The sequence below is a fragment of the Melozone crissalis genome, unplaced genomic scaffold, assembly GCF_028551555.1.
Source record: "Melozone crissalis strain CALT ecotype California unplaced genomic scaffold, PUWL_Pcris_2 ptg000026l_1, whole genome shotgun sequence".
NCBI lineage: Eukaryota > Metazoa > Chordata > Aves > Passeriformes > Passerellidae > Melozone > Melozone crissalis.
The window spans coordinates 11,626,273-11,652,566 of record NW_026535804.1 but is presented as its reverse complement, the minus strand read 5'-3'; the positions used below and the strand labels follow the sequence as shown (position 1 = coordinate 11,652,566).

At 44.3% G+C, this 26,294-nt stretch overlaps 1 protein-coding gene across 2 annotated transcripts; it reads right to left on the bottom strand.

The window, feature by feature from the left end:
* Window positions 1-946: 946 nt before the first annotated feature.
* On the bottom strand, window positions 947-25,886 carry KCNJ16 (potassium inwardly rectifying channel subfamily J member 16). 2 transcript variants are annotated; one of them, XM_054278768.1, is made up of 3 exons: window positions 25,811-25,886; window positions 3,140-3,613; window positions 947-2,111 (listed from the first exon to the last, which is right to left on the bottom strand). In XM_054278768.1, the coding sequence occupies exons 2-3, from the start codon at window positions 3,556-3,558 to the stop codon at window positions 1,247-1,249; spliced, it is 1,284 nt and encodes a 427-aa protein (XP_054134743.1). In that variant the 5' UTR covers window positions 3,559-3,613; window positions 25,811-25,886; the 3' UTR covers window positions 947-1,246. The 2 variants fall into 2 exon arrangements, with proteins under 2 accessions (XP_054134743.1, XP_054134744.1); XM_054278769.1 differs by lacking the exon at window positions 25,811-25,886 and adding an exon at window positions 19,263-19,312.
* Between the last annotated feature and the right edge of the window lie 408 nt (window positions 25,887-26,294).

Genomic DNA, 26,294 nt, shown 5'->3' with positions numbered 1-26,294 from the left:
CATCCTGCTGCCCTCAGCTCCCCAAAAACCTGGGGAAGGTGGAGTGAAGTCCCCTGTGGAGACAGAAGAGCTCCAGGAGCCACAGAGAGCAGCCAAACACTGAAATTTTTGGCTGTTAAGAGCAGGTGAGACCAACCCCCCAAGCTCCAATATGATTATTTTACGTTTGCAGGGTAATTAAACACAATGCAAATGAACTGCAATCATCAGGGGGCAAAAAGCATGATGAGGCATTGCTCACTGGATAATTACAGAGATGTGCAGAGCAGGAACTTCCACGTCACAGACACCTTCAGAGAGTTTTCCTTTTTTTCCCAGTTTGAGCCCACAGAGGAGTTGTTGGATTTCTCCATGAAGGATCATTTTCACACAGCCAACTGAGACAAACATTTTTCATTTTGACAAAATCACCCTGCTTGTTCTCCAGATTGATCCTTGTCTTTGCAAGGAAGTGCAATACGCTAAAAAGAAAAGCGAAATGAAATGAAATGAAAGAGGATTTGATACAAAATATTGCACAGCTCACTCCAGACATGATCTTCTCCTCAAGGCTCAACCTGATTTGGCTGATTTAAAACCAGAGGTCTTGTTTTGATTTTTTTTTTCCTGACCTCCTGCATCCCTCCAGCTGCTGAGGGAGCAGCACCTCAAGGAATGGCTCATGATTAGGGAATGAAAGCTCTCCAGGATTTTATTGTGGATCCCACAGGACTGGGCAGGGTGTGAACATGTGTCCAAAGCCACCCAGGAACACTGGGGTCACTTATTCCCTTGTCCTACAAAGAACATCCCCATAGATTCCACAGAGGAGCTCTGGGACTCCTGCACCTGAGGAATCATTTGTTGGGATAATGGAGCTTCAGAGCTTCCTGGAGAAACTGGGAATGGGCTTTCCAAACCTGTGAGGCAGCTTTGAAACCCCTACCCAGAGGGCCCAGGGCATGGTTTGTGTGTCCTGCTGAAGTCATTCTGGGCATGGCCAACCCTGGTCCCTGCAGGGGAAGAAAGTTCACAGAGGGTTTGCTCGAGGGGCTCTCTGGGCATCCCAAGTGGCAGCTGCTCCCTTGTGCCCACAGCTGTCCCTGGCAGCCCAGCAGGGTGTGACAGGGTCTGACAATGTGTGACAGTGTGGGCACGCTGTCAGCGAGGTCTGGGACACAAATACTGCTGCACACGAGTTCATTGTTTGCATCCAAGGAGCTACGAGGGGACAGTTTGTTGGGAGGGATTCCAACGGCAGGAAAAGTCAGATTTGGGACTCTATGGAGAGCCTGTTCAAGGTCACAGCTGCTTTCCTGTAGGAAACATCTCCAGGAGGCTGGCTGGGAGCTGTCACCGGCTCTTCAGGCTCCTCATAGCTGGTGACGAGGGCAACAGCGCTGTGGGACTTTTGGCTGTACTTGATCTCCAGGGCTGACTTCTCCGCTTGCTTCTCCCGCGTCTTCTCGGCGCGGTTCCATTCCTGCTCCTTCTGCTCCAGCTGCATAGCGCTGCAGTGAGGGGCGTACACCTCCGTGGTCTCCTCGAACTGCAAGCAGTCCACCTTGTAGTACTTCTTCTTGACGTGCAGCACGTCGTTGAACCTGTGGCCCCACAGGATCTCCCTGGGCACGTAGGAGCTGCGCGACTGGTGGGAGGTGCCCGTGGAGTCGCCCGTGTAGACGAACGTCACCAAGATCTCAAAGTTGTCCTTGGCCAGAGCTTTGCGGTCCAGGCCGTACAAGGGGCTGTCGCTGTCGATCTCGTGGACGACGGTGACGGGTGTGACCAGGATGATCTGGTCGTTGAGCAGCTTCAGGTCGCGGTACTCCATGGTCATCCTGCCCTCCTTGTCCTCCCTGTAGCGCAGCAGCTGCGCACGCACCGAGCCCTCCACCATGTGGTTGGGCCGGAAGTCCCCGATGCGCCACATCAGGCAGAATTTGTCATCCCTCAGCCCGACCACGGCGTAGTAGCTGAAACGGATGGTCTGGGCCCTCTTGCGGGCCGTGGCCATCTTGGCCAAGGCCGCCCCGATGATGAAGGTGTCGATGATGCAGCTCAGCACCGACTGCAGGATCACCATGAGGATGGCGAGCGAGCACTCCTCGGTCACACAGCGGTAGCCGTACCTGTGGGGGCAATTTGAGTTAAATGGAAACTTTTGTAACCTTTGGAAACCAATGGAAACCTTTGTAAAGGTTTCTTTTTAAGTGAACTGAGAGGAGGAATTGTGGGAATCCATAAAATCAGTGGAGTTTGGGAAAGCTGCAAAAGGCACACCTCAGAGACAGCAGAACTGTGATTGGAGCTAAGCAGTAGCTATGAGATTGGTCAGCAGAAAAATTATGTAAGAAGTAGAAAAGGACAAATCGAATGGTAGAAAAAATTTGTAAGAAGTAGAGAAGTAAGGACAAATATTCTGTATATTAATGCTTGTCTAGAATAACTAGACAAGTGAACCAAGAGGGGGAATTGTGAGAATCCGTAAAATCAGAGGGGTTTGTGTCACAGACATGTTTTATGGAAAATCCTTTCCTTAGGATTTTTTTCTCCTGAGAAGCTGAGAGGCCTCAGGAACAAAATGCAAATAATAATTATCTGCTGCTGTGGAATGCAACAGGTGCATCCTTGATTGGTCCATGTTGGTTGTTTCTAATTAATGGCCAATCAGTTAGCTGGCTCGGACTCTCTGAGATGGCATCTTCCCATTGCCATAACCATGTAATGAGACTGATGCTGAAAAATAAAACATCTCAAGGCTGTTCCTAGCAGTCCCATCCCATTTGTGATTTGTACAGAGCCCCTGGCCAGCAATGGAAAATGTAAAATTTATTCCAAGCCTGTGATCCTCCCCTGAAGTATCATGGATCTGCAATCCCATTGGCTCAAGTCTTATATTTGCACTTACTTTGAATCTCCCTGTTAAGCTGTGGGAGGCAGACCAGGCTCTCTTGGCCCTTTTCTCCCTCTCTCTCCCTCCTTCCCCCTTCCCCTCTTCTCCCTCAGAACCCCAATATTGGGATGGGACCCCCAATAAACCCTCATCTAATGAGCCCCCTCAGAAGCCGTGTGTAGTCTCCTTGCCTGCCTGCTGCTACCAGCGAACAAACAGCTTATGGGGCCAACCAAGGACCCTCAAACGAACAACAGCTCGTACCCGATGGTGGTCTGGGTCTCCAGGGAGAACAGGAAGGCTCCTGTGAAGCTGTGCACATTTGCCACACAGGGGGTGACCTCCTCCTCATCGCTGAACACGTCCCCGTGCTGGATGGCAATCAGCCAGAACACCAGGCCGAAGAACAGCCACGAGAGCACGTAGGACAGGGAGAAAATCACAAACATGTGGCGCCACTTGATGTCCACCAGCGTGGTGAAAATGTCCACCACGTAGCTCTCCCACTCCCCGAAGATGTGCTTGAAGTAGACGTTGCAGCTGCCATCCTTGTGCAGGAATCTCCTCTGCAGCCTTTTCACCTCCTTTTCCGCGCTGTCCCCGCAGGAGCCGCGGTAGCTGACTTTGTTCCCCTGGATATTTACGGGCCTGTAGCAGCCACTTTGGTCATTCATCCTCCTCATCTCTGCCTCAGCTTACAGAAGGTCTCAGGGGTTGTTTGCTTTGTTCATTGGAAATCTGTGAAATAAAGGAGAAAGTCTGGTTTTAGTTGGATTTCCAGACCTGATCCCATTTACACCTGGAGCTGGATGGAGCAAAAAAGAACCACTGCAGACACAAGGATTGCTCCCAGGACTTGAGTTAACCTCTCTTGGTTTTGTTAAAACTTGTATTTCTCAGAGCCATTTGGCATTGCTCGGTGGACACTGCCCCAGGTGACCTTAAAATCACCATCACAGGTAATTTTTGGAAGGGTACAGGCTGTGACATCCATCACACAATTTTGCTCAAAACCAGGCCTGGAAATGTGGCACAGCTACAAATTCAACCAGTTAGAAATGTCCTTATCAACCCTAAAATTTGGTTTGAAATGAAAAGAGAAATCCAATCCTTTGTGGTTACCATATTGTGAGTAACGCCTTTAATGCTCCCATGAAGCAACATTAAAAGCATGACGAGCTCCCCTGAGAAGTCACAAATGGCACCAAACACTTAAATTTGGCCAAATATTGGAGGTAATTAATTGTTTTTTCCAATTTTCCTTATTTTCCTCCATTAGGAAAAAAAATAATTGGGAAAATCCCCTTATTTAGAGGTAAAACTTCAGTCACATGGGCAGGAAAATTAAGTGCTGGTGTGTTTTAACCAAAAAATGTTTCAAACACACGATCATCCATCATTATTTATGTTCCAGAAAAACCTGCTCTTGTGAAGTGAACTTGACTGAGCTGGTGCTACAGAGACATGTTTGTTCAATTTGGAGAAAATTATTTACATTTCAAATGAAAAAAAGAAACCCCTCTGAGGTCCTGGAAAGCCTCTGAAATCCTTCCTTAAAGCAAACAAAAAATATCCGGCTGCCAAAAATATTTAAATCTTGATTAATGAGTTTGGAACAAACAGGGAGGGTGTTCATGGAAGTTGTGGGTGACACAAATTTAGGAAGTGATGTGGATTAGGAGATTCCTCTGTCAGAGCAGAGAGAACTGAGCAGTGCCAGTCCTAGGCCATATTCAGTGACCAAGAACAAGAATTATGTTAGAAATTGAGACCTCATCACCTGAAATCCAATAAAAACTATGACATTTAAAAAGGCAAATCCTTTTTCTTCAAGTCTCCAGCTCATTTCATGACATCCCAGCCATTAACACACTAACCAGCCAGAAGTGATGGGGACACAGCAGAAAAATTCCAATTTTTTGCTAGTTTCATGCTTCTAACTCATATTCTGAAAGGAAAATAAAAAAAAAAAAAAAAAAGAAAAACCAAACCTAATATTTTTGTGGGAAACCTGTCATTATTCTTCCAGAAACTGCAAGTTTTTGATGGAAAAATGACAAGCCCTTTTCCCATCTTTAAGCTGGTTTCAGAGTTTGGATGTAGGTTTTCAGTGGAGCCAAGAAATCCACGGAAAATGAATTTAAGAAAAGCGAATTTCAGAAAAACCAACTTTCCTAGGGGAATTCCTTTCCTCAGGTCTTCACTCCCTTCAGCTGAGCAGAAATGACTGCACACACTTCCAGGCAGAGGAGAGTCAGGCCCAGGAGTGTAAAATATATTGGATGGACTGGATTAACAACCCAAAAACTCTCCCCTCATCCAAGGAACAATGACAAGCATGCAGAGACATTCATCCAAAAACACTTAAAAGCCAAACATAGTTTCCATTTCTTTTTTTTTTTCTCTTTTTTTTCCCCCCCCTTTTTTTTTTTTCCAGTCCAGAAATGAATGTGACATATGGTGTCGTAGCCTCAGAATGTGGCCTTCATTAAAAAACACAACATTAATGTTTCCAAAAATACTTCTTGGAATAGGGTCTTTGGAAACATTCATATGACTTGCTTTGCTCAGAGTTTTAAACAAACACTGCAGCCTGCTCTATTGAAGACCCAACATTTTCAAAAGTCGTCTTTAACAACAAACAAAAACTGGAAACTGTTGAGGGTTTGGTTCTTTGGTTGTTTTTTTTTTTTGTAAGGACCTCATAATGTGAGGTGTGAAAATGAAGGGAACTGCAATCAGGAGCCAATGTGACCTTCAATAAAAATATTTGTGGGGCTTTGTGTTGAGGGGCAGCTCCAACCTCTCTTGTCTGACAGGGGCAGGACCCAGGGAATGCTGGAGCTGGGTCAGGGGAGGTTTTGTTGGATTTTGGGAACAGGTTCTTCTCCCAGAGGGTCCCCAAGGAATGGGCACAACCCCAAGGATGCCAGAGCTCCAGAAGGGTTTGGACACCTCTGCCAATGATGCCCAGGGAATGGGCACAACCCCAAGGGTGCCAGAGCTCCAGGAATGTTTGGACAGCACTCCCAAGGATGCCCAGGGTGGGATTTTGGGGTATCATGGCCCCAAAATCATCACTAGACGATCTTTCATCCTCCCAACTCATTATCCCATGATTGTCCTGCTTTTCTTATTGACTGCTTCAAACCAGAGTTCCTTGAAAATACTCCCAAACACCCCAGGACTCTAAAAGGGACTCAAATTTACGAGTCAAATACTCCTGAGTGGATCCCACCCTCTGCTGTCACCATCAGAAAATCTTCACATTTCCAAAATTGTGTTTCACTTTGGGTTTTGGTGGGGAGAACCTTGGATGGTGGCACACACAGCAATGGGGTAAAGGCCACTCTGGTTTTCTGGTCATCTGCCACAACCAGGAGACAATTTTGATGTGGAGATGACTTTTGGGAATTCTGACTTTACACAAGCACAATTCTGACTTTCTCCTAAGCACAAGTTGTATTTATTGAAATACTCCAGTGGGTGTCTGAGATGGGTTTTTGGCTGGTACAGGAAGCCATGGAACAGGCTGGGACTTTCCAAAACCATCCAAAGTAAGTGGGCAATAAGAAAGGAGATGTGATGTAGAGCTCCCTAAACCAAAATCAAAAATCCAGCCCTGGAGATGCATGGAGCAAAAAAGAACCAGTGCAGAGTAGGTCTAAGAGACAAGGATTGCTCCCAGGACCTGAGATAGGCTTTCTTGGTTTTGTTAAAACTTGGATTTCTCAGAGGCATTTGGCATTGCACAGTGGGGACTTCTCCAGGTAACTTAAAACCCCAAATTACGCAGTGGACATTGCCCCACACCACCTAAAACCCCAAACTGCTCCATGGGAACTACCCCAGGTGACCTAAACCCCCAAATTACACATTGAACACTGCCCCAGGTGACCCAAAATCCCAAATTATACAGTGGACACTGCCCCAAGTGACCCAAAACCCCAAACTGCACAGTGGACACTGCCCCAGGTCACCCAAAATCTCTGGAAAGAGCCTCCTCAGCCACTCCTACCCAGTATTTTGGATGTGCTTAAACATAATCCAAACCTGCACTTTTCCAGGCCACCTCTTTGAGTCTCTCAAGTGGAATAATAATAATAATAATAATAATAATAATAATAATAATAATGAAAAATAATCATGCATCATAATTAGTAACTCCCTGACATTGATGTTGCTCAGAACATTCAGGTCCAGGCCCACCCTTGGGTGCTCCTGGATTATGTGAATCAAATTATGCTCCTGGATTATGGAAATCAGTTTCAGGGTCTGTCCCTCGTTCCTGGGGACACCATGGAGCAGAAATGTGATTTCCCTGTCCCAGAGCAGTTTGGGAACTCAGCTGTTTGTCCCTCCATCCCTCTGACTTCTGCAGAACACTCACCAAAATCTGATTATCACCAAATTATTACCAAGGGCCACAGAGTCCCAACCAGACTGATGACCTCCAACCTCACAGTCGTTTCAAAAGCTTGATTTTCCAAACTGGGAAATATTTGACACATCCCCAAGAAAGCCCCACGATTCCATGAGAGGTCCTGTTACCTGGTAAAGATTAACAACGGGGGTGGGGGAGGATTTAAAAGCATTCTCTACTCACTAAAGCTCAGGGATCTGTTGTTGCAAATGACTCTCAGATGTTGCCAGGAAGCGTTTTCACCTTCCTCTAACACTGACACATAAACCCTCCCCCTTTTCTGCCTTGCTTTTACTTTCTCTGGGCTTTTTCCTGATTTCTGGGCATGTTTGTGCACATCATGAGCCTCCCCTTGCATTGCAGCACAGCTGAAATGGTTTTTTTTTTTTTTTTCCTCTCTGTTCTTATAAATGTATTTCGCCCCTTCAAATGAAAGTTTTTCAGAGATGAAAATAAAGCAGCCAAGCCAGGCAGGATGGTAGGAAGGCAGAAACAGAGAAATCTCAGAAGATTTATTTAAATGGCAGAGAGTTGTTCTAAAGAATAAATGTATCAGAGTTCTGAAACCAGAATAATTGTTAATTATCTAAGCCAAGGCCAGGGTTTTACTGTGCTGGATCCTGAAATGCTCAGGGAGATACAGAAGTGCTCCAGAGATCTGTGTTCAGGGGCCTCCACACTGAACCCCCAAACTGATAACACTTTAAAAACTTCACCCCAATCAGACACGGGAGGAAATTCCTGTATTTCAAAGGTCATAAAGGAGTGCAGTGGCATAACCAGGAACAAACCCGGCACCGACTTTTACCCATTGAAGAGCTGCCACAAAGCAAACACCAGCAGGAGCAGATTTTCTTATCACATTTCTATTTTCATGTAGGTCCTCTTGAGCTGTGCCAGAGGAACCTTCTGTGCCAGAACAACTCCAGCTCCTGATTGTCAGAACAGTCAATCCAAAGCCTCGAGCATCAAGCTGAGCCTTTCAAAGACTTTCACTGGATGTAATTGTCAATTTAATCCCGATATTTGGAGTTCAGGGCTCAGTGTTTTGTGAGGATAATCCCTCTTGCACCGTAACCTAATACCTAACAAATTGCTGCTACACCCCTTTTATGACTCCCTTTTCCCATTGTGTAAACAATAGGGGTGAATTTTTGTTCGGTGACAACTTCACTCAACAGCCTGTTTGTAAAACATTAAGCAAAACAATGTGAAGATCTGGCTTCCAGGATAATTCTGTTCTGAGATCAAATCAAAAAGAAAACAACCCCAAACCTCCAAATTAAACTGGGTCTCTCTTAAATTGGTAATAATCCCTCTCACCCCACACTCAAAGTGGTGCCTCTCTCTCTTTGCAGCGTTGCTTTAGCAATCACCTCAGATTTCTGCTTCATTTTGGAAATGATCTGAAAGGTTTCCAGTTTTAGTCATTGTTGTGTAACCCTGGAAGGGTTTCAGCTCCGAGACCACAAATGTGACAAGTCAGAACCTTCAGGGCTGCTTTGGGATTGGCTCCAAGGCTTGTTCCTTAAAAAAAAAAATCCACCACCCACAAAACCTAAATAAATCCATTGTAGGGCAGCATTAAGGCCGGCCCTTCCTTCCTTCCTTCCTTCCTTCCTTCCTTCCTTCCTTCCTTCCTTCCTTCCTTCCTTCCTTCCTTCCGTCCTTTCGTCCTTCCGTCCTTCCTTCCCTCCTTCCTTCCGCCACTTCCGCCACTTCCGCCACTTCCGCCACTTCCTTCCACCACTTCCTTCCGCCACTTCCTTCCTTCCTTCTGCCACTTCCTTCCTTCCACCACTTCCTTCCGCCACTTCCTTCCTTCCTTCCGCCACTTCCTTCCGCCACTTCCTTCCGCCACTTCCTTCCGCCACTTCCTCTCACTCTTTTTGCTGCAAAGGGACTTTTCCTGCTGCTCACAGCCAATCCTTCTGCTTCTGACCTGTCCTCCCACTGTCCCAGGCTGCTCCAAGCCCTGTCCAGCCTGGCCTTGGACATTCCAGGGATCCAGGGGCAGCCACGGCTGCTCTGGGCACCTGTGCCAGGGCCTCCTCATCCCACAGCCAGGAATTCCTTCCCCAGATCCCATCCAACCCTGCTCTTGGCCAGTTTGAGATATTCCAATATTCCTGTGCCCCTTATCCTGGGATATTCCAATATTCCTATGTCCCTTTATCCAGGGATATTCCAACATTCCCTGTGCCCTTTATCCAGAAATATTCCTGCGCCCTTTATCCAGGGATATGCCAATATTCCTGTGCCCCTTATCCATGAATATTTCAATATTCCCATGTCACTTATTCAGGGATATTCCAATATTCCTGTGCCCCTTATCCAGGAATATTCCAACATTCCTGTGCCCCTTATCCAAGAATATTCCAATATTCCTGTGTCCCTTATCCATGAATTTTCCAACATTCCTCTGCCCCTTATCCAGGTGTGTAGATGTGAGCAATGTATATATCTAGAAATTGCCTCTAATAAAATAAATTAAACATAGAGGTTGTCTCAAACAGGATTTTCCCCCCTGTGACTCGCACAGAGGCCGAATTGTGCCCCTCAAGGCCCGGGACAGAGCTCTGAGTGTGGAACTCTTAATGGAATTCTTAGTGTGGAATTTTCCCCCAGCCCTGCTTGTGAAAGAGCTCCTGGATGGGAATCCCGAGCTGTTTGCCACCAGGCTGCTCAGCCAGCCGTGTTTTTCCTGTTCTACCTCTCCAGGCAAACAGGGTGAGAGAGGGAGCAGATCTTATCAGGGCCCATGTTAACAAAAATACATCAAATACAAACCTGCTACACTGCGAGTGTCAACACTCCACACACACGCACACAAAAATAATATCTAAACTGCACTCGCGTTGATTTTATTGCCAAAGCAATTCCCAAAGATTGTTTTGAGAGACAACTTCTCTGTTTGGCCTCACAGGTGCTGAGGGCCTGTAAAATAAATCTCTCTTATTTATTCCACAATGTCATTACAGGGGTGCTGTCACCAGAGAGAAGAGCGTGGCTAAAGAGAATTTCACCCTCTGGTTTGAAATTTACTGCCGTGATTCAGGGCAGTTGGATAAATAATCGGCCATCAAAATTAAATTAAATTCAAGAGTGATGTCCACGGCCTCAGTAGGAGATTTATCTTATCCTATTTTGTATCCTGTATTTTTCAGGGTCGTTTTTACTCCTGTTTTCACTGAATAAAATGGAATTACAGCATGACTTGCTCAGAGCCAGATTCAAACACAAATCCAAAGGTGATCAATGAAAGCCCCAAATCACTCCCAAGGCCTCCCCAGCCCCAAATCATGAACTTAAGCTGGTGGCATTCCTCTTCTGGAACATTCTGTATGGTGCTAAGCTCCATCACCTCAGGATGACAGGAACTTTGGGAAGTGAAGTCTTTGAAGAACAAAAAGTAGTGTTTCCCACAGGAAAAAAAAGAGCAACAACAACCCCCCCAAAAAAGGAAAAAAACCAAAACATCACTTGGGTGTCTTAATTTGGGAGCAACCTCAAGGCTGATCAAGGGAGGGAAAGAAAGTTTGAATTAAGGAGAATAAAAAGAGACCTCAGAGGTGCTGGAACAATGCCAGGAGTTCTGGAACAAAGGGAAAGTGATCTGAACAAAATAATGGCCCCAAAAAGCCCTGAGGATGGGCTGATGCCTCTTTGGGACTACCTAGAACAGAGGTCAGACAAAATTAAGATAATAAAAAGTGGTTATGATTATTGAAGGGCCTTCAGGTGCATTTAGGGCAGACAAAGCCCACTCAAAATGGACGACAGGTCATGGGTTTTCACACTTTTATAAGTTTGGTCCATTTTGGGAGTTAATTTTCCAATTACAACTCCAGCTAATGAAGTCATTGACCCCAAGTTTGCTGCCCCAAATTCACTTTTGTTTCCATCTCAGTGCCTGAGGCAGTGAGGTGTCCTTGATTGCCAGGCCTGCAGAGAAATTGTTGTATCTGCCCAAAATGGGAAAGCAGCAGCTCCCACTGTACATGGAGTTTAGAGTTACACACTGAAGAGCTGCAGGGTTACAAATATATTTTATATAAAAAAGATATAAAATATAGAAAATATAGAAAAATTATATTTATATATAAAATATAATATATAAAAATAATATATAATATATAATATATAATATATAATATATAATACATAATCTATCATCTATAATATATAATATATAATATATAATATATAATATATAATATATATATAATATATAATATATAATATATAATATATAATATATAATATATTTTATCTTTATATAATATATATTTATATATAATAAAAATATTTTATATCTTTTATACTTTATATATTTTCTATATAAAATATAGAAAATATATAAAATACATAAAATAAATAAAATATATAAAAATTATAGAATATATAAAAATATGTAAAAATATATAAAATATATAAAATATATGAAATATATAAAATATATAAAATATATAAAATATATAAAATATATAAAATATGTAAAATGTATAGAAGCCAAAATCCTGAGGAATCAGAGCCTGCAGCCCATTCCAGGGATGCAGGGATGTCCCTGCTGCTCTCTGCACTCACCAGGACTCTGCTCCCGGTGTCTGCAGGAGCTGCCAGGGGCTCCTCCACACCCTGACGTGTGTTGATCATTATGATCTTGTGCCCTGGGTTTGCTCTGGGGGTGTTTTTCCAATCAGGCTGGGAGATCTCTTTGTTCTGCCGTGTACAACGCGGCTCTGAGGTCACCGCTCACCCTCCACACCCTTGGCTGTTTATGGACAGAGCTCCGAGCCCATTTCCCGCTGGGGAGGACACAGAGCTGGCTGTGTCATTGTCAGCCTCGATTGTTCTCCAGGATAATTCCAAGGAATGGAGCAGCTCACCAGCCTGAGCTGTATTGTGGTAAAAGCATCTTATCAACAATGAAAGGATGTGCAGGGTACCAGGAGTGTGGCTGAGGACAAAAATCTGCTTTTCCTATTAAAGCATGAATGGGAACCAGCTCCATTGATTCAAAAGGAAAACTGGTTAAAGGTTCAGGGCCACCTAATTAAAATGAGTATTCCAACATGCCTGTGCCTCATATCCAGGAATATTCCATAATTCCTGTGCTCCTCATCCAGGAATAATCCAATATTCCTGTGTCCCTTATCCATGAATATTTCAATATTCCTGTGCCCTTTTTTTCAGGGATATTCCAAAGTTCCTGTGCCCCTTATCCAGGCATATTCCAATATTTCTGTTCCTCACATCCATGAATATTCCATAATTCCTGTGTTCCTTATCCAGGAATATTCCAACATTCCTGTGCCACTTATCCACAAATATTCCAAAATTCCTATACCCCTTTATCCATGGACATTCCAATATTCCTGTGCCCCATATCCAGGAATATTCCAAAATTCCTGTACCCCTTATCCATGAATATTCCAGCATTCCTGGGCCCCTTATCCAGGAATATTTCAATATTCCTGTGTCCCATATCCATGAATGTTCCAAAATTCCTGTGCCTGTTATTCATGGGTATTCCAACATTCCTGTGCCCATTATCCAGGAATAATCCAACATTCCTGTGCCTCTCATCCATGAATATTCCAATTCTAAAGGCCATTTCTGATGCCACCAAAGCAGGTGGCTCTGGATTTCTGTGTGTGACAGAGGTCAGTAGGGACATCCCAAGGGATGCCAACCTTTCCGTGTGTTTATATTAGGAGGCTGAATTATTTAGAATTGAAATTTTAAAATAATCTCCATTTAATAATTGAAAATTGAATTATTTAAAACCTGTGCTTTTGGTTCAGGGCAGATTTTGGCACCCTAATCTGCATTTCCTTAAAGCTGCAGGCTGCATATTCTCCTGTCCCAGTCCTGGGTATTGCATTTATTTAGAGAGAACTCTGGGATCCTCCAGAATAAAAGGATCCTTATTGCAGAATTTGGAAAAATATCCAGGAGGAGGGATGAAATATTGCCCCTCCACACTGAACAGGGAACCTTTTCTTCCTGTGCTGCTTCAGGACCTGCTCCTGCAAGGTCTCATCTGTCAGCGGCTGCAATCAGCTCTAAGAGCCTGAATTACCATCCTGGAAATCGCTGGGATTGTTTTGGTGACACAAAACCCAGCCAGGGCGGAAGCTCTCGGGCAGGTTTGGGGCAGCACCTGCAGAAAGGAGGGAGAGGAACGGCAGAGTTGTCTTTAAAACCTGCTGGGAGATAAAACCAGCACTGGGGGATAAAAGAAACAATGGGAAGGATTCCACTGATTGATGAATGGTAAAGGATATTTGCTTTTACAAAAAAATATTAGGTTGGCTGATAAATGAAATTGGATATTGAAAGATGAAAGAAACAATGGGGAAAACTCATAAATTCCATAAGAAAAATTAAAAGGGAGGGTTATACATTAGAGAGGAGTCTCTGGTGTGAGGTGTTTTGGGGAGTCTGAACGTCTCAAGTACCTCAGAAATGGGGAAAGAGAGAGGAAAATTGGGATGAAAAGGAGATCATCATCATCATCACCATCTTCATCATCAAAACCTCTTGCTTTAAGAGGAATGGCAGAGTTGTCTTTCCAAACCAGCTCTGGGTCTGCTGGGAGATAAAACCAGCACTGGGAGATAAATAAGCAATGGGAAGGATTCCACTGACTGATGAATGGAAAAAGATATTTGTTTTTACAAATAAACTTTAGGGTTGCTGATAAATGGAATTAGGCATTGAAAGGTGAAAGAAACAACGGGGAATTAAAAGCCCTAAATTCTACAAGAATTAAAGATTAAAAGGGAGGGTTGTACATTAGAGGGGAATCTTTAGGATCAGGTGTTTTGGGAAGTCTGAACCTCTCAAGTACCTCAGAAATGGGGAAAGAGGGAGGGAAATATAGCCAGGAAATTGGGATAAAAAGAAGGCTGCATCCTCCAAAAATTGGAGACACCCCAGGGGATGCCCCATGGCCTCTGCCTTTATTAGAATAAAGTTACAGGAATCCTCTGCCTCCTTTTTGGACATAAACCTCTGGTGTCTGTGGATGAATTTTCCTGACAGAATCCTTTCTCAGACCCATTCCTGGTGCCCAGGCTCTCCTTAGGGCTCTGTGCAGGGAGCTTGGGTTTCACTCTATTCCCCCCAACCCCTGGGACACACAGCCTCAGCCTGATTTGGAAAACAAAAAGATTTAATGGCATTTTTTAAGTTTTTCCACTGATTTCAGCGAGGTCTGTGACAAGCTGAAGAATTTGCAGGAATGGTGTTAATCTGATGTCACAGTGGCAATAAATCCAATTGTGCTGGATCGCACTCTGCCCATTAAAACGCTGTGACCCATTGTCATCCAAGTGGAACCACATTCCACTGGCTGCTCCAAAGGTTCTGATTTCACTCCCGATTGTTGCCAGGGCAACTGCACCTCCATCCAAAACTGCCTCACCAACCTCTGAACTCCATTTGAACGGGCTGGAGATAAAGCAAAGCACTAATTACTTATTGCCATTGAAAAAAATCCAAATCGAGCCTTTCTGTAATTACTTATTCCCACTGAAAAAGTTCAAATGAAACCTTTTTTGGAGGCCTGCATACCAGAAACTCAAAGAACTCTTGGAGGGTCACTTGGGTTTTTTTGTTGGTTTTTTTTTTTTTTTTTGCCTAATTTCTTTGTGGAATAACTGGTTGTGGTGACAAAATACCATGAAAAGATTAATAGAGCAAGCTTGCACTGGAAATCTCACCACAGGCCGCTCCTGGAAAGAGTCCTCACTCCTTCTGAAGAGGATTTTCATGAATAGCCAAACAGCTGGTGAAGGATTGTGGGTGGAAATAGAAATATTTGAATTTCTCCCGTTGAGATTTCTGGTGGAAAGTGGCCTTTGCTTTATGGCCTCTGCTTTCATGAAGTGAATGTCATCTCTGTGGCTCAGATTTGTCCTAATCTGCATTTGAGAGGGACAAAGCCAGGTAGGGAATTGCTCTTTCTCCCAGGGCTGATGGGGATCAGCATTTCCTGGAGAGCAAAAGGAGCCATCCAAAATCGGGTCTGGGGGGTCAGGAGTGAGCAGGGCCAGGTGCTGCAGGTTCTGCCACCCCAGAACAGTGCCCTGGTGCACAGCATTCAGTGCCAACTTCAAACCAGTTTGGGAGAGAATATTTTAAATGGAACTGGATGTTTTGTGAAGTTGTCTCAAGAATGGAGATGCCTTCATTAAACATGGAAATCTTCCAGTAAATTTTTACTCTTTTATCCAGGTGAGTCCTTTCACACAGCTCTGTGAGCCCGTCTTGGTTTTCCCCTGAAGAAAACTTGTCTGAAAAAAGGGCCAAAATTACCCTTTATTTTCAGTTTGTTTGCCAGACAAATTGAAATATCAGCCCTTAGATCTTCTGTGGGAAGTGCTGACCCACTCTCCCAGCAAGGAGAATCCCAAAATTCAATCTGCTGAACCTTTCCACAGCTTCCAATTCTCCCAATTCTCCCAGTTCTCCAGCCCATCATGTCACCACAAAGTTGAGAAGTTGAAGATTCTCCTCCCCTGGATGCACCCTCAGAACATGAATTTATCTGCTTCAAAAAGAGGAACCAATTATGGAATCCTGACTGGAAAACGCAAGAAATGAAACAGTTCCTTGTGAAATTCATCACGGCCACTTCTTGAGTTCCAGCCTTGCCTCCTGCCAGGCAGGACAGACAAGTTCTCTTTTACAAGAGAAGATGAAAAATGAAGAATCAAATCAAGGCCTTGTCCCTTGGTTTGAAAGCAAACAGAAATGGGAGGTGGTGTTTGCACGCTGCGCTCGTTTGTATTTATCACACAGTGGTTTAATTGCACAATGAATTACTGGGAAGGGGAGTTCTCTTACCAAACTTTCCCACCAGAGGCTCAGGGTGAGAATATTGGGCAAGAAAGGTGACTAAGAGCAGAAAAAGGGGCAGAGAATCTCCAGAATTTCAGTCATGCCAGGGAGCACTCGGGTCAGGGAGCAGCACCCTGGTGTAAGGTTTGTGCTGTCTTAAAAAACCAAACCCCTTCTAAAATATATCCCATAAATCCGTCTAAGGGAAAATACTTTAAAATAAAAAGATGTCACACTATTCATTAGAGCCTGTCATTAGAACATCTTTGTTAAATATGCTAATTTGCAAGGTCTACAAAACCACATATGCAGTCTACCTACATGTGCATTTCAGTGTATTACACCATAACAAACTGTTGCACCTTAAAAATCCTTATCAAGAACTGAAATAAAAGCCCTTTACCCCTTAACTGTGTCTAGATCTTCATTTTGAAACTGCAACCAATTGTTGCACCATAAAATTCCTTATCAAACACTGAAATAAAAGCCCTTTATCCCTTAACTGTGTCCAGATGTTAATTTTCAAACTGAGGTGAGGGAGCAGCAGAAACTTCCTCAGTGTGGAGGTTTCCCACCTGACCTTTCCAGGGGGTGTTCAAAACCTCTGCTGGCAGAGGGGCTGCTCAGATTTCAACCTTTTTGTCTGGGAACTTGTCCTTAGCTGAAGATTTTGTTCTTTAGGAGAATCTCCCTGGTCTAATGGCTCATCCATCAGTCCCTAAGTGACAGGCACAGAAATCCTGGCGAGGATTTCGCTGGTAATTCCAACACTTCCAGGGGAGTTTTTGCTACACTTTTGGAGCCCATCTAACATATGGATTGCCTGGGTATCACCTGAATTTAGAGAATTTGCAGCTGGTTAACTCTGATTGATCAGCTGGCATTTGCTCAGCGCTGCCAAACCATCCATCAGCAGGAGCTGAAATAATCATGGTTTTGTCAGAAATGAATCAACTGCCCCAGCTCTGCAGCACCCATCTCCTTATCTCACTGCATTCACACCTTTTCAGAGCAGGAATTAGGAGAGAGCAGCAGAATGTGGGTCCAGAAAAACATCCTGGAGTTTGGCATGGAGGTGAGAGGAAAGAGAAGAGAAGAGAAGAGAAGAGAAGAGAAGAGAAGAGAAGAGAAGAGAAGAGAAGAGAAGAGAAGAGAAGAGAAGAGAAGAGAAGAGAAGAGAAGAGAAGAGAAGAGAAGAGAAGAGAGAAACAAAAAGATGCAAAACTGCTGTGAGGTTCATTCCTTTGCAGATCAGGAAAATTAATCTTCCTCCTTTCCTTCTTTCAGTGACTAATTTCTGTTACTGTAACAAGGAGTAAAAAAGTTGATCTCCACCAAAACTTAAATATTCACTTCCTCTTCTCCACCCACTCTGTTCACTTGATAAAGCACTTCCCTCTCCATTCCAGCTCCGGCAAGAAAGCTCACAACAATATTACAGCAAACACTCTAAAAAAAGGTTTTTCTGTCAATTAGATGTTTATAATCACACTCTGCATCACCATCCCCAGAGAATGACTCAGGGCTCCCAGGAGAGCACGATCCCAGAAGGAAGGAAAATGATGTAACACCAGGACTTTGCAAAAGTTTTTATCCAGACAGAGCAGCCTGGATCCCCTCAGGATTTCAGGTTTTCCCAGTCTGGATCCCCTCTGCATTTCCAGCCCTTCCACCCTGGATCCTCTCTGAATTTCAGGCTCTCCCATCCTGGATCCCCTCTGTATTCCAGCCTTGTGGTGCCCACTGCCTGGAGAAGAGCTTTAATCCCAGCACAGGCACAAGGATTTGAGGAAGTTTGGCAGCAAGGAAGGTGCAGAAGCCAGGACTGTGTAAGCAAAGCCCTGCCAAAGGCACCCCAAGCCTTCCAGGGACAGTGAATTGTCTCTGCCACCTCTCAGCTTGCCCAGGTGAGCTGCTCTGGACAGGTACCTGCCCCTTGCTGCAGCAGTGAAACCCCAGAGACAGCAAGGAGAGGAAATCCTGTCCCCATTCAGCCTCAGGGGTGACATTCCCAGATCCTCAGCCTGCTCTCAAAGGGATCTCAGAGTTTTCTGGACAGCTTAAAATGTTTGTTCAGGGTTTAGAAATAGAAGAATGGAGGGATTTCTAAGGGGGATGAGCAGAATTCTTGCTCTCTCATTTTTTTGTGGATTTTCATGGTGTAGGAGGGGGCAAAATCTCTCAGCAGGCTCCTTGCACAGGTAGGAGTTCACACAGGTTGTCAGGCACACTCAGATCCAACAAATTGTGAATATTCCTGTTTGTTCCTCAGCCCACACTCACCCAATCGTCCCAACAAACCCTGAGCAGAGTTTTCAAAACTTTTATTCCATTTTCAGTCTCGTATGAAAGATGAGACAACACAGATGTTATAATTCACTCCATCACAATCAGAAGCCAATTATTTCTTAATTACAATATACTAAAAGTGTTTCTTGGTCTATTAACTTCAGCCATCCCATACTGCAAATGCTTTAAAGCAAATAATCTAAAATGATTGATGCAGATCCTACTACAATGCATCTTTCACAGTTCTATTTCTCTAAACTATTTAATCTTATTTGTAAGGCCATCCTCTGGAACTCGTTTCTAGTTTCACTTCTCTCTCACCAATGTTTCTCCTATTCCATGGCATTTCTAAGTCAGCACTTCTTATCTCAAAGTTCATATACAGATGCACAGGGTGCGAGCCTCCTGTCAAGCTTTAAAAATTTCCTACAATTCCATTTTCCACAGTCTCCCTACAGTTCCATTTCCCACATTTTCTCTACAATTCCATTTCCCACATTCTCTGAGGAGTTCTCACCCTGACCCGCGGTGTTTGGAGCCTGGCTCAGCCCTGCAATTACCCAGCTCAGCACCCTCCCTAAACATGGGCTCCAACAAGCTCTGCCTCTCTTTAATATTCAAATTAACGCGAATTCCAGCCACTCAAACCGTGTTTCCAAACAACAACCATCGGGCTGCCAGGTTACACTCAAAACTGAACCGTGAGCAGGTTATTCCCACCCGGGGTGTTTAGTTGCTTCAGAGCTCTCTAAGGCAACAGAATTTCTGTTTATGTGAATAAACACAGGGGAAAGAGTAATTAAGGAAGTGAGAAATGGGTTTTACCTGAACGTCCTGCTGAGGTTTGAAAGGATCTCTGCTTCACTCCCTCCTTTCTCTGGCTCTGTCTCTCTCTCCTCGCATGGCTGGACTGACAGGTTGGCAGGGCTGAGAACGACAGGTTGGGTTTGTTTTTTTAGACACAACTCCTCCCCTTCTAAAAGAAAAGGAAAAAAAAAAAAAAGAAGGAAAAAGAAGGCAAGACTGTTTGAGAAAAGTTCGCAGAAAATCCTGTCCTTTCAGCACATTGGAGCTGGTGAGAAAAACGCTGCTTTGGGGAGCCCAGCAGTTTTCCAAGGGTTTTTCTCAAAAAGGTTCAAGGTTTGCTTTGCAAGAAGTGTGGAGCAGCCAAAGGATTTACACCAGGAGCAGACCTGACCCCAAACCTTCCCCATTTCCCTGAGAGCTGATCCTGAGGTGATTGCAGCCCTGACAAGAGGACAGGCTGGAAAGGGGCCTTGGATTTTATCCTTGCATCCCAGCGCCATTATTTCTGGGGAATAAATGTCACCCAGAGGTGTCTGAAGACCTGATTTGTTTCCCCTCAGATCCCAGTGCTGCTCATCTGCCCTCACTGCAGGTTATTTTAAATTCCTGCTTTGCTCTGTATTGGCTGCACAGAGACCAGCTCCGCTCTCTGTCCCTGTCCCCTTAGAGGGTCCCAGAGAGCTGGGGGAGGATTTTACACAGTTTTTACACAGGTTTTTCACAGTGACCACAAAATGGGGTCAGTGTGAAAAGCTTCCACTTCCAGGGGCTTTTCCAGGTGTTCTGGCTCAGGTAGGCAGAACTCATCCCTGGGAATGCTCTACCACAATTCTTTTAGAACCAAGATGCAGACACTGATTTGACACCAGGTTTATCAATAAATTCTTAATTAGGGCTGTGTCAAACTAATTCAGGGCTGCCTGTGCCCTGCCATGGAGCTTTGCTCCTGGCAACCCATGGCATGATTTTCTGCTAATAAATGCCAGAACAGAGCAGTCAAGGGGTTGGTGAAACAACTTCCACCCTCCCACTCCCCTGCAAACTCCAAAAGAACTGACAGTCAGCCTCCTTCAGTCTCTAAAGCTTTTTTAAGTTGGCAGTTTGGGCACAAATCTGCAAGTTCCAGGCCTGTGCTCTGCAGAGTCGTTGCCTCTTCCTTCCCCAGCAAGCAGAAAAACAAACGGGCAGTAAACTAATGACTGTCATCTGCATAAATTTGCATCACAGACTCCTTGAGTAGAGCCCCATCTCCTCTGGGTCAGATTTCCACCTGAGTTGGAACAATGAGGATTCAGAGGCTTCCTTTACCTGCCTCATGGTGTCACAGCTCTGCAGAGCCAAAAAGGTTCCAAAACTTGGAAAAAACCACCAGGCAGTTTAATTTGACATTATAACGAGCTAGATTAGAGGTGAAACCAGCGCATCTCATGATGCCTTGTGAAGGCTGAGCTGGAGCAGAGCTGGACAGGGTTACAGAATAAAGCAGGGATTTATTCAAAGCATCTCCTCCATGGATCCACCTTGGGCAGCACAAGAGCCCAGCCAGGGCTGCACCCAAGATGAACAAAAATGGTCCCAAAATGAACCCAAGATGAACCAAAATGGCCCCAAAATGCACGGCCGGGCACGGGGTCTCTCCCTTGGATCAGTTCTGCTCCATTTGCACCTTGCAGTTCATTGTCCCATTCCAGCTTTAGCCCATCCAGTGCCACCCTGCTTGTTTTTCTCTCTCCAGCCCACGGTGTTTGTGCTCCTGGGCTGAGATTTGGATCATTTGTCCTTGGTGCCCAGCTGGAGCAGGAATTGTTTTGTCTCCCTGCTCTGTGCACAGAGCTCAGCATCCCCTGGTGTGAGCCCAGCCCCACACACTAAAGCAGCACAGAACCTGGAACATAGAAAAGCTGAACCTGAGGCATCACTCACACAGAGTCAGTGTAACATCACATGCAAAAATGTCTCCTTGCAAGCTCAGCTCTATCTCCTATACCAGGGGAGAGCCACATCCATGGACTCCATCAATTCCATCCCTTCCATGCCTCCTTTCCATCCCTCCTGCATTCACACCCTGCCTCTCTCATCAGGAACTGCTCTCAGCCCAGCTCCCCTCTGAAGATGGACACAGAGATAACACAAACAGCTCAGCAATCCCTGCTGCCAGTGGAACCAGTTCCTCGAATCCAGACAAAACCAAACCGGGCAAAGTTCAGAGCTCAGGGGTGGTGCTGGAGGCACCACTGCCTGTGAGGGAGGAGAGGAGCTGCTCTTCAGGTCTCAGCACCGTCACACATGGCAGCTTTCTGCATTTCCAGCCTGAATTCCCAGTGCAGAAGGATGGGGATAAGAATTTAGTGGCATTCAGCACATGCCAGTGCTGTATCAAAGGGATATTTCCCATCAGAGATCCAACTGCAACTCCCTTGGGCACTGATTTAGGTTTTTCTCAGTCCTCCCTCCTCAGAATTACGGCGTGGAGATCCAGAGTCTTCCAAAGATTTGCAGCTTGAAGAATCTTTAAGATCTTTTATCAAAGAGGTTTATTCTCTTTATTGATTGCCCTGGCACCAAGAAATCACTGAAAACCTGCCCAGCATGATGCTCTTGCTTTACCTCTGGCACTTCCATCCCTCATGGGACTCCTGGAGGGGGAGAGAAGCTGAACAGCATCACCAGGAGAGGAAATCTCCAATCTCCAGCTTCCATCCCAATCCCAGCCCATGCCTGGAGTGTGACAGGTTTCTTTCTGCTAAGGGTGAATTAAAGCCAAGGGCCCTCATTTCTCAGCAAACACAGTTGCTAGAAGAGCTTTAAAGCAGTCAATAAATGCACTTCAATTAAGCACTGCAGTGAGGTCGGATTTCTTGTTTTTCCTGTTTCACCAGCAAGTTTCAAGACAGCCTCATAATGAACCCTGGGAGCACAGCTCGTTACAGCATCAGAGAAATTGCAAAATTACAGTAAACTTTGGGTTGTTATGTTCTCTGGTGTTGTTGGGTTCCCAGGATGAGGTCAGAGATGAGAATCTAAGATTTCAGAAGGCTGATTTATTATTACATTATATTATATTATATTATATTATATTATATTATATTATATCATATCATATCATATCATATCATATCATATTTTATTATATTGCATTATATTGCATTATATTGCATTGTGTTATATTATATACTAAAACTACACTAAACTATAGAGAAAGGATACAGACAGAAGGCTAAAAAAGAAGAAAATAAAAACCTGTGACAGACTCAGAGAGTCCGGCACAGCTGGACTGGGATTGGTCATTAATTAAAAATAATTCACATAGAACTAATTAAAGATGCACCTGTTGGTAAACAACCTCCAGACCACATTCCAAGCAATCAGATAATTATTTTGCATTTCTTTTCTGAGGCTTCTCAGCTTCTCAGGAGAAAAATCCTGGCGAAGGGATTTTTCAGAAAATATCATAATAGCAATGTTCTGGTAGCTGCACTCGCTAAAGGAAAAAAAATCAAAGAGGAAGGAACGTGTCTCAAAATGTAGGAATTTCATCCCAAATGCCTTGGTGCAGTGACCAGGATTCCCATGGTTTCAGAGGGCTGGGGATCAATACTAATGTGTGGAAAATTAAATGACTCAAACTGCTGTCTGCAAATAGATGACAGTGGAAAAGTGGTGAAACAAATCTTCCCTTGTGAGGAAGGCACCTAGCAGAGTCGAGACCTCCCTGAAGAAACAGAGATAAACAAACTATAAAAATCCTCAGGGAGAAAACTAAAACAAGGAAAAAAAGGAAAAAAACCCTCAAAAATCCCTAAAGACTAGTAAAACTAAAACCAAAACTGGTGACTACAAGTCAATCACAGAACAGAGGAGCTGAAGAAGAGAAACCAACAACAAAAGTCAAATACACCTCAGAGTTAATCAAATATAGTTATAAGAAATGCAATATCCAGACCACAAAGAGACACCTTACATCTCAATGACCAAGAATATCCCATGACTGCCCCAAAAGACCAACTAAAAAATCTTCTACACTAAGAACTCAAACAATTTCCAAATACAGAGCCAAGGACTCTTTTCAATCCCTTTCTCTGAGACTCTGTGAATCTAAGATTATTTTTTTATAGATATATAAAATATATATATAGATAGATAGATAGATAGATAGATATGTATATATAGATATACAGATATATATAGATATGTAGATATCTATACATACATACATAGGTATATATATATAGATATATACCTCTCTCTATATATGATATATATATGTGTGTGTATATATATCTATCCATCTATCTATCTATGTATATACATTTATATATATGTATATATATATAAGCAATTTCCAAATACAGAGCCACGGACTCTTTTCAATCTAAGTTTATTTTATATATATATATATATTTACATATATCTATGTCTATGTCTATATCTATATCTATATCTATATCTGTATCTATATCTATATCTATATCTATGTATGGACTGAACCCTCTGGTGTTTGTGGATTAATTTTCCTGACACTAAGATAAATCCCATGTTCCAAGGGGATCTGTGTTCCCTCATTCCCTCTCTCAATGCCTGCACACATCCCTTGTCTCCACAGGTTCCTTGGGCTGCTCCAGGCACTGGAGCCATCTGTGTATTGCAAAGGGAGAAAGGGGAAAAAACCCACAATTAATTCCCCACATTTTATCCTTTGGGAGTGTGGATCCCTCAGCCCACCCTGCAGTGGCCACTGATCCCAGCCCATCACCTCAAACACCTGCAGAACCCTTTCTGTGACCTGGCTGAGGCTGTTGCTCTGAATTTCCACCCATTCCAAGCTCAAACTCTCTTTTAATCCCATAAAATCCGCAGGTGCTGAGTGTTGGACTGGGCAGGGAGAGCTCCCTGCAGAGAACAGCAGCTCACAGAGTGGTGTTCCCACAAAAATCAGCACAAAATCCCATTTTTAGGGGGGCCTGGGGGTGTCCCAGAGCCTCTGGCACATCTGAGAGGTTGTTCAGGGTGTTGAGAGGGCTCCAGTCCTTTTCCATGTGCACAGGGACTGAATAATTCACCAAGAAATCAGCTGGCCAGCGTGGAAATAATGTGAAGTTACCTGAGCCCTTAGGTATTATATTAAGTGGATCTCTAGGGGAGGATGTGGATTACTGCAGCTGAATAGAGCCCTTATTTATCAGCTGGAAAAGCTAAATGTCATTTCCTTTCCTTTCCTCCATGGTTTCCCTCCCCACATCCCCGTTTCTGGCGAGCAGGAGGTGCAGACAGTGTAGGAACATGTGCTTGATTGTTTAAATCACCAGAGCTGTTACTTGGGGCAGGGAGGGGGGAGAAGAAATTAAGATTTCTGCTGGTTTCCTGGGGAGAATTACAGGGCTAGGAAACATAAAACACCGAGGAAAGGAAATGGGTTGTGGAGCACCTGGGCTTTGATTTGACATCCCAGAGTCCCAACTCAGGGAGGGAATTTGTGCATTCTCATCTACTGTGGTGCTTAATAGGAACCAGGATCAAACTAATCTAATATTCCTATTCCATACTTTATAAAGCAAGACTGCATTAAGAAGGATCATTTGTTTTTACTCCTTAATGAAGTTTGAATACTGTTAAATTAAGTTCTACTAATAAAGAGCCTTTGCTTTTTTCCTAATTTGCCTCTGGAGTCTCAAGGGCTGTTGACCTAAAGATAAATAAATATCAGAGCAGTTCAGCTACCTGTTATGTGCTCTGCTAATGATGTCAACAAGTTAATTCTAATATCAACATGCCAGGACTTAGCTTGGGCTAAGAGGGGGAAAAAAAGCTTTTTTTGTGGTAAAAGCTCAAGACACTCAGGTGGTTTTCCATGTCTCTGGCACAGGATAATTGTAGGGATATTCCTCCTCTGCAGTAACTGAGATGGACCTAAACCCACTGAATTGAGACTTGAAGAGAAGGAGAAATGGTTCTGACCATTTGGGAACGTCAGAAAAAATGTTCCTGATTATTTGGGAATGTCAGGACAAATGTCCCTGACCATTTGGGATGTCAGGATAAATGGTTGTATTTGGGAATATCAGGATTAATGGTTGTATTTGGGAATGTCAGGATTCCCAGTGTCTGTCCATGAGGAAGGGTGAGTGTGGCACTGGGCTTTGCTGCTGACCCCAGCTTTTCTCCCCCAGGTTCTCCAGGTGCTCTCTGGGCATCTCCTGCACATTTCTGCTCACCTTGCCAGAGGTCAGGGATGCTCTGAGCTCCTCACCACCCTCTTTTTCCAAACCCTTTTAATTCCATTCCTTGATTCCAGCTAGGCCCCGTCAAAAGGCACCTGAATGCAGCTGCTGGTCTCTGTGACCACACAAGATGTGAAATTCCCTCCTAATGTCCAGCTCCAGCTGCTCTCCTGCACCCAGCTCCAAGCTGGGACAAACCCCGGGCTCATTCCTTCCCCCTCTCCACATCCCACCGCCCATGGGGACAAACCCAGACTGCAGGGACAGTGAGGACCAGGACTTTTGGGTGATTCTGAGGTCACCTCCCCATCCTTCCATCCCTGACCTGAGTCTATGCCTTTACCTTACCTTGCAGAGGTGCCTTGAGGACAAAAAAATTCCATATTTCAGGGCATGGCAGCGGGGCTGGCTAATTCCAGCTCTGCAGGGAACGGGGACAGAGCTGCCCATTGACTCATGTGGGATTTACAATGAGCCCTTATCCATTTTAGGGATTTACAATGAGCCCTTATTCATTTTACATTGGCCCTGAGCAGCCATCTGAGGATAGCAGGGCCTGACTATTAATTCCTCAGTGGGTAAACAATCAGCATCCCTGTTAGAGTGGAGTAAATTAATGGAGGTAGCCAAGGCAACTCCAGTGTGGCTCCTGGGGTGCCTTCGTGGGCTATTTGCAGGCTATGAAAAGAGCTGAGTGCATTTGCTCTCATTTTTCTTTTATTTTTATTTTTTTTTTGTGCTCCTCCATAAAGGAAAAGCTTTCCTGGACAACCAGGCAGCGAGGATAAAGTAAATAGCTTTTCCCAGAAAGCCAACCTTGACTTTGTTATAA

Coding starts and splice junctions, on each gene's coding strand:
- KCNJ16 (XM_054278768.1), bottom strand. CDS start 3,558: ATGAGGAGGATGAATGACCAAAGTGGCTGCTACAGGCCCGTAAATATC. Junction 2,112..3,139: donor GAGACCCAGACCACCATCGG/GTACGAGCTGTT, acceptor TTGCCCCCACAG/GTACGGCTACCGCTGTGTGA.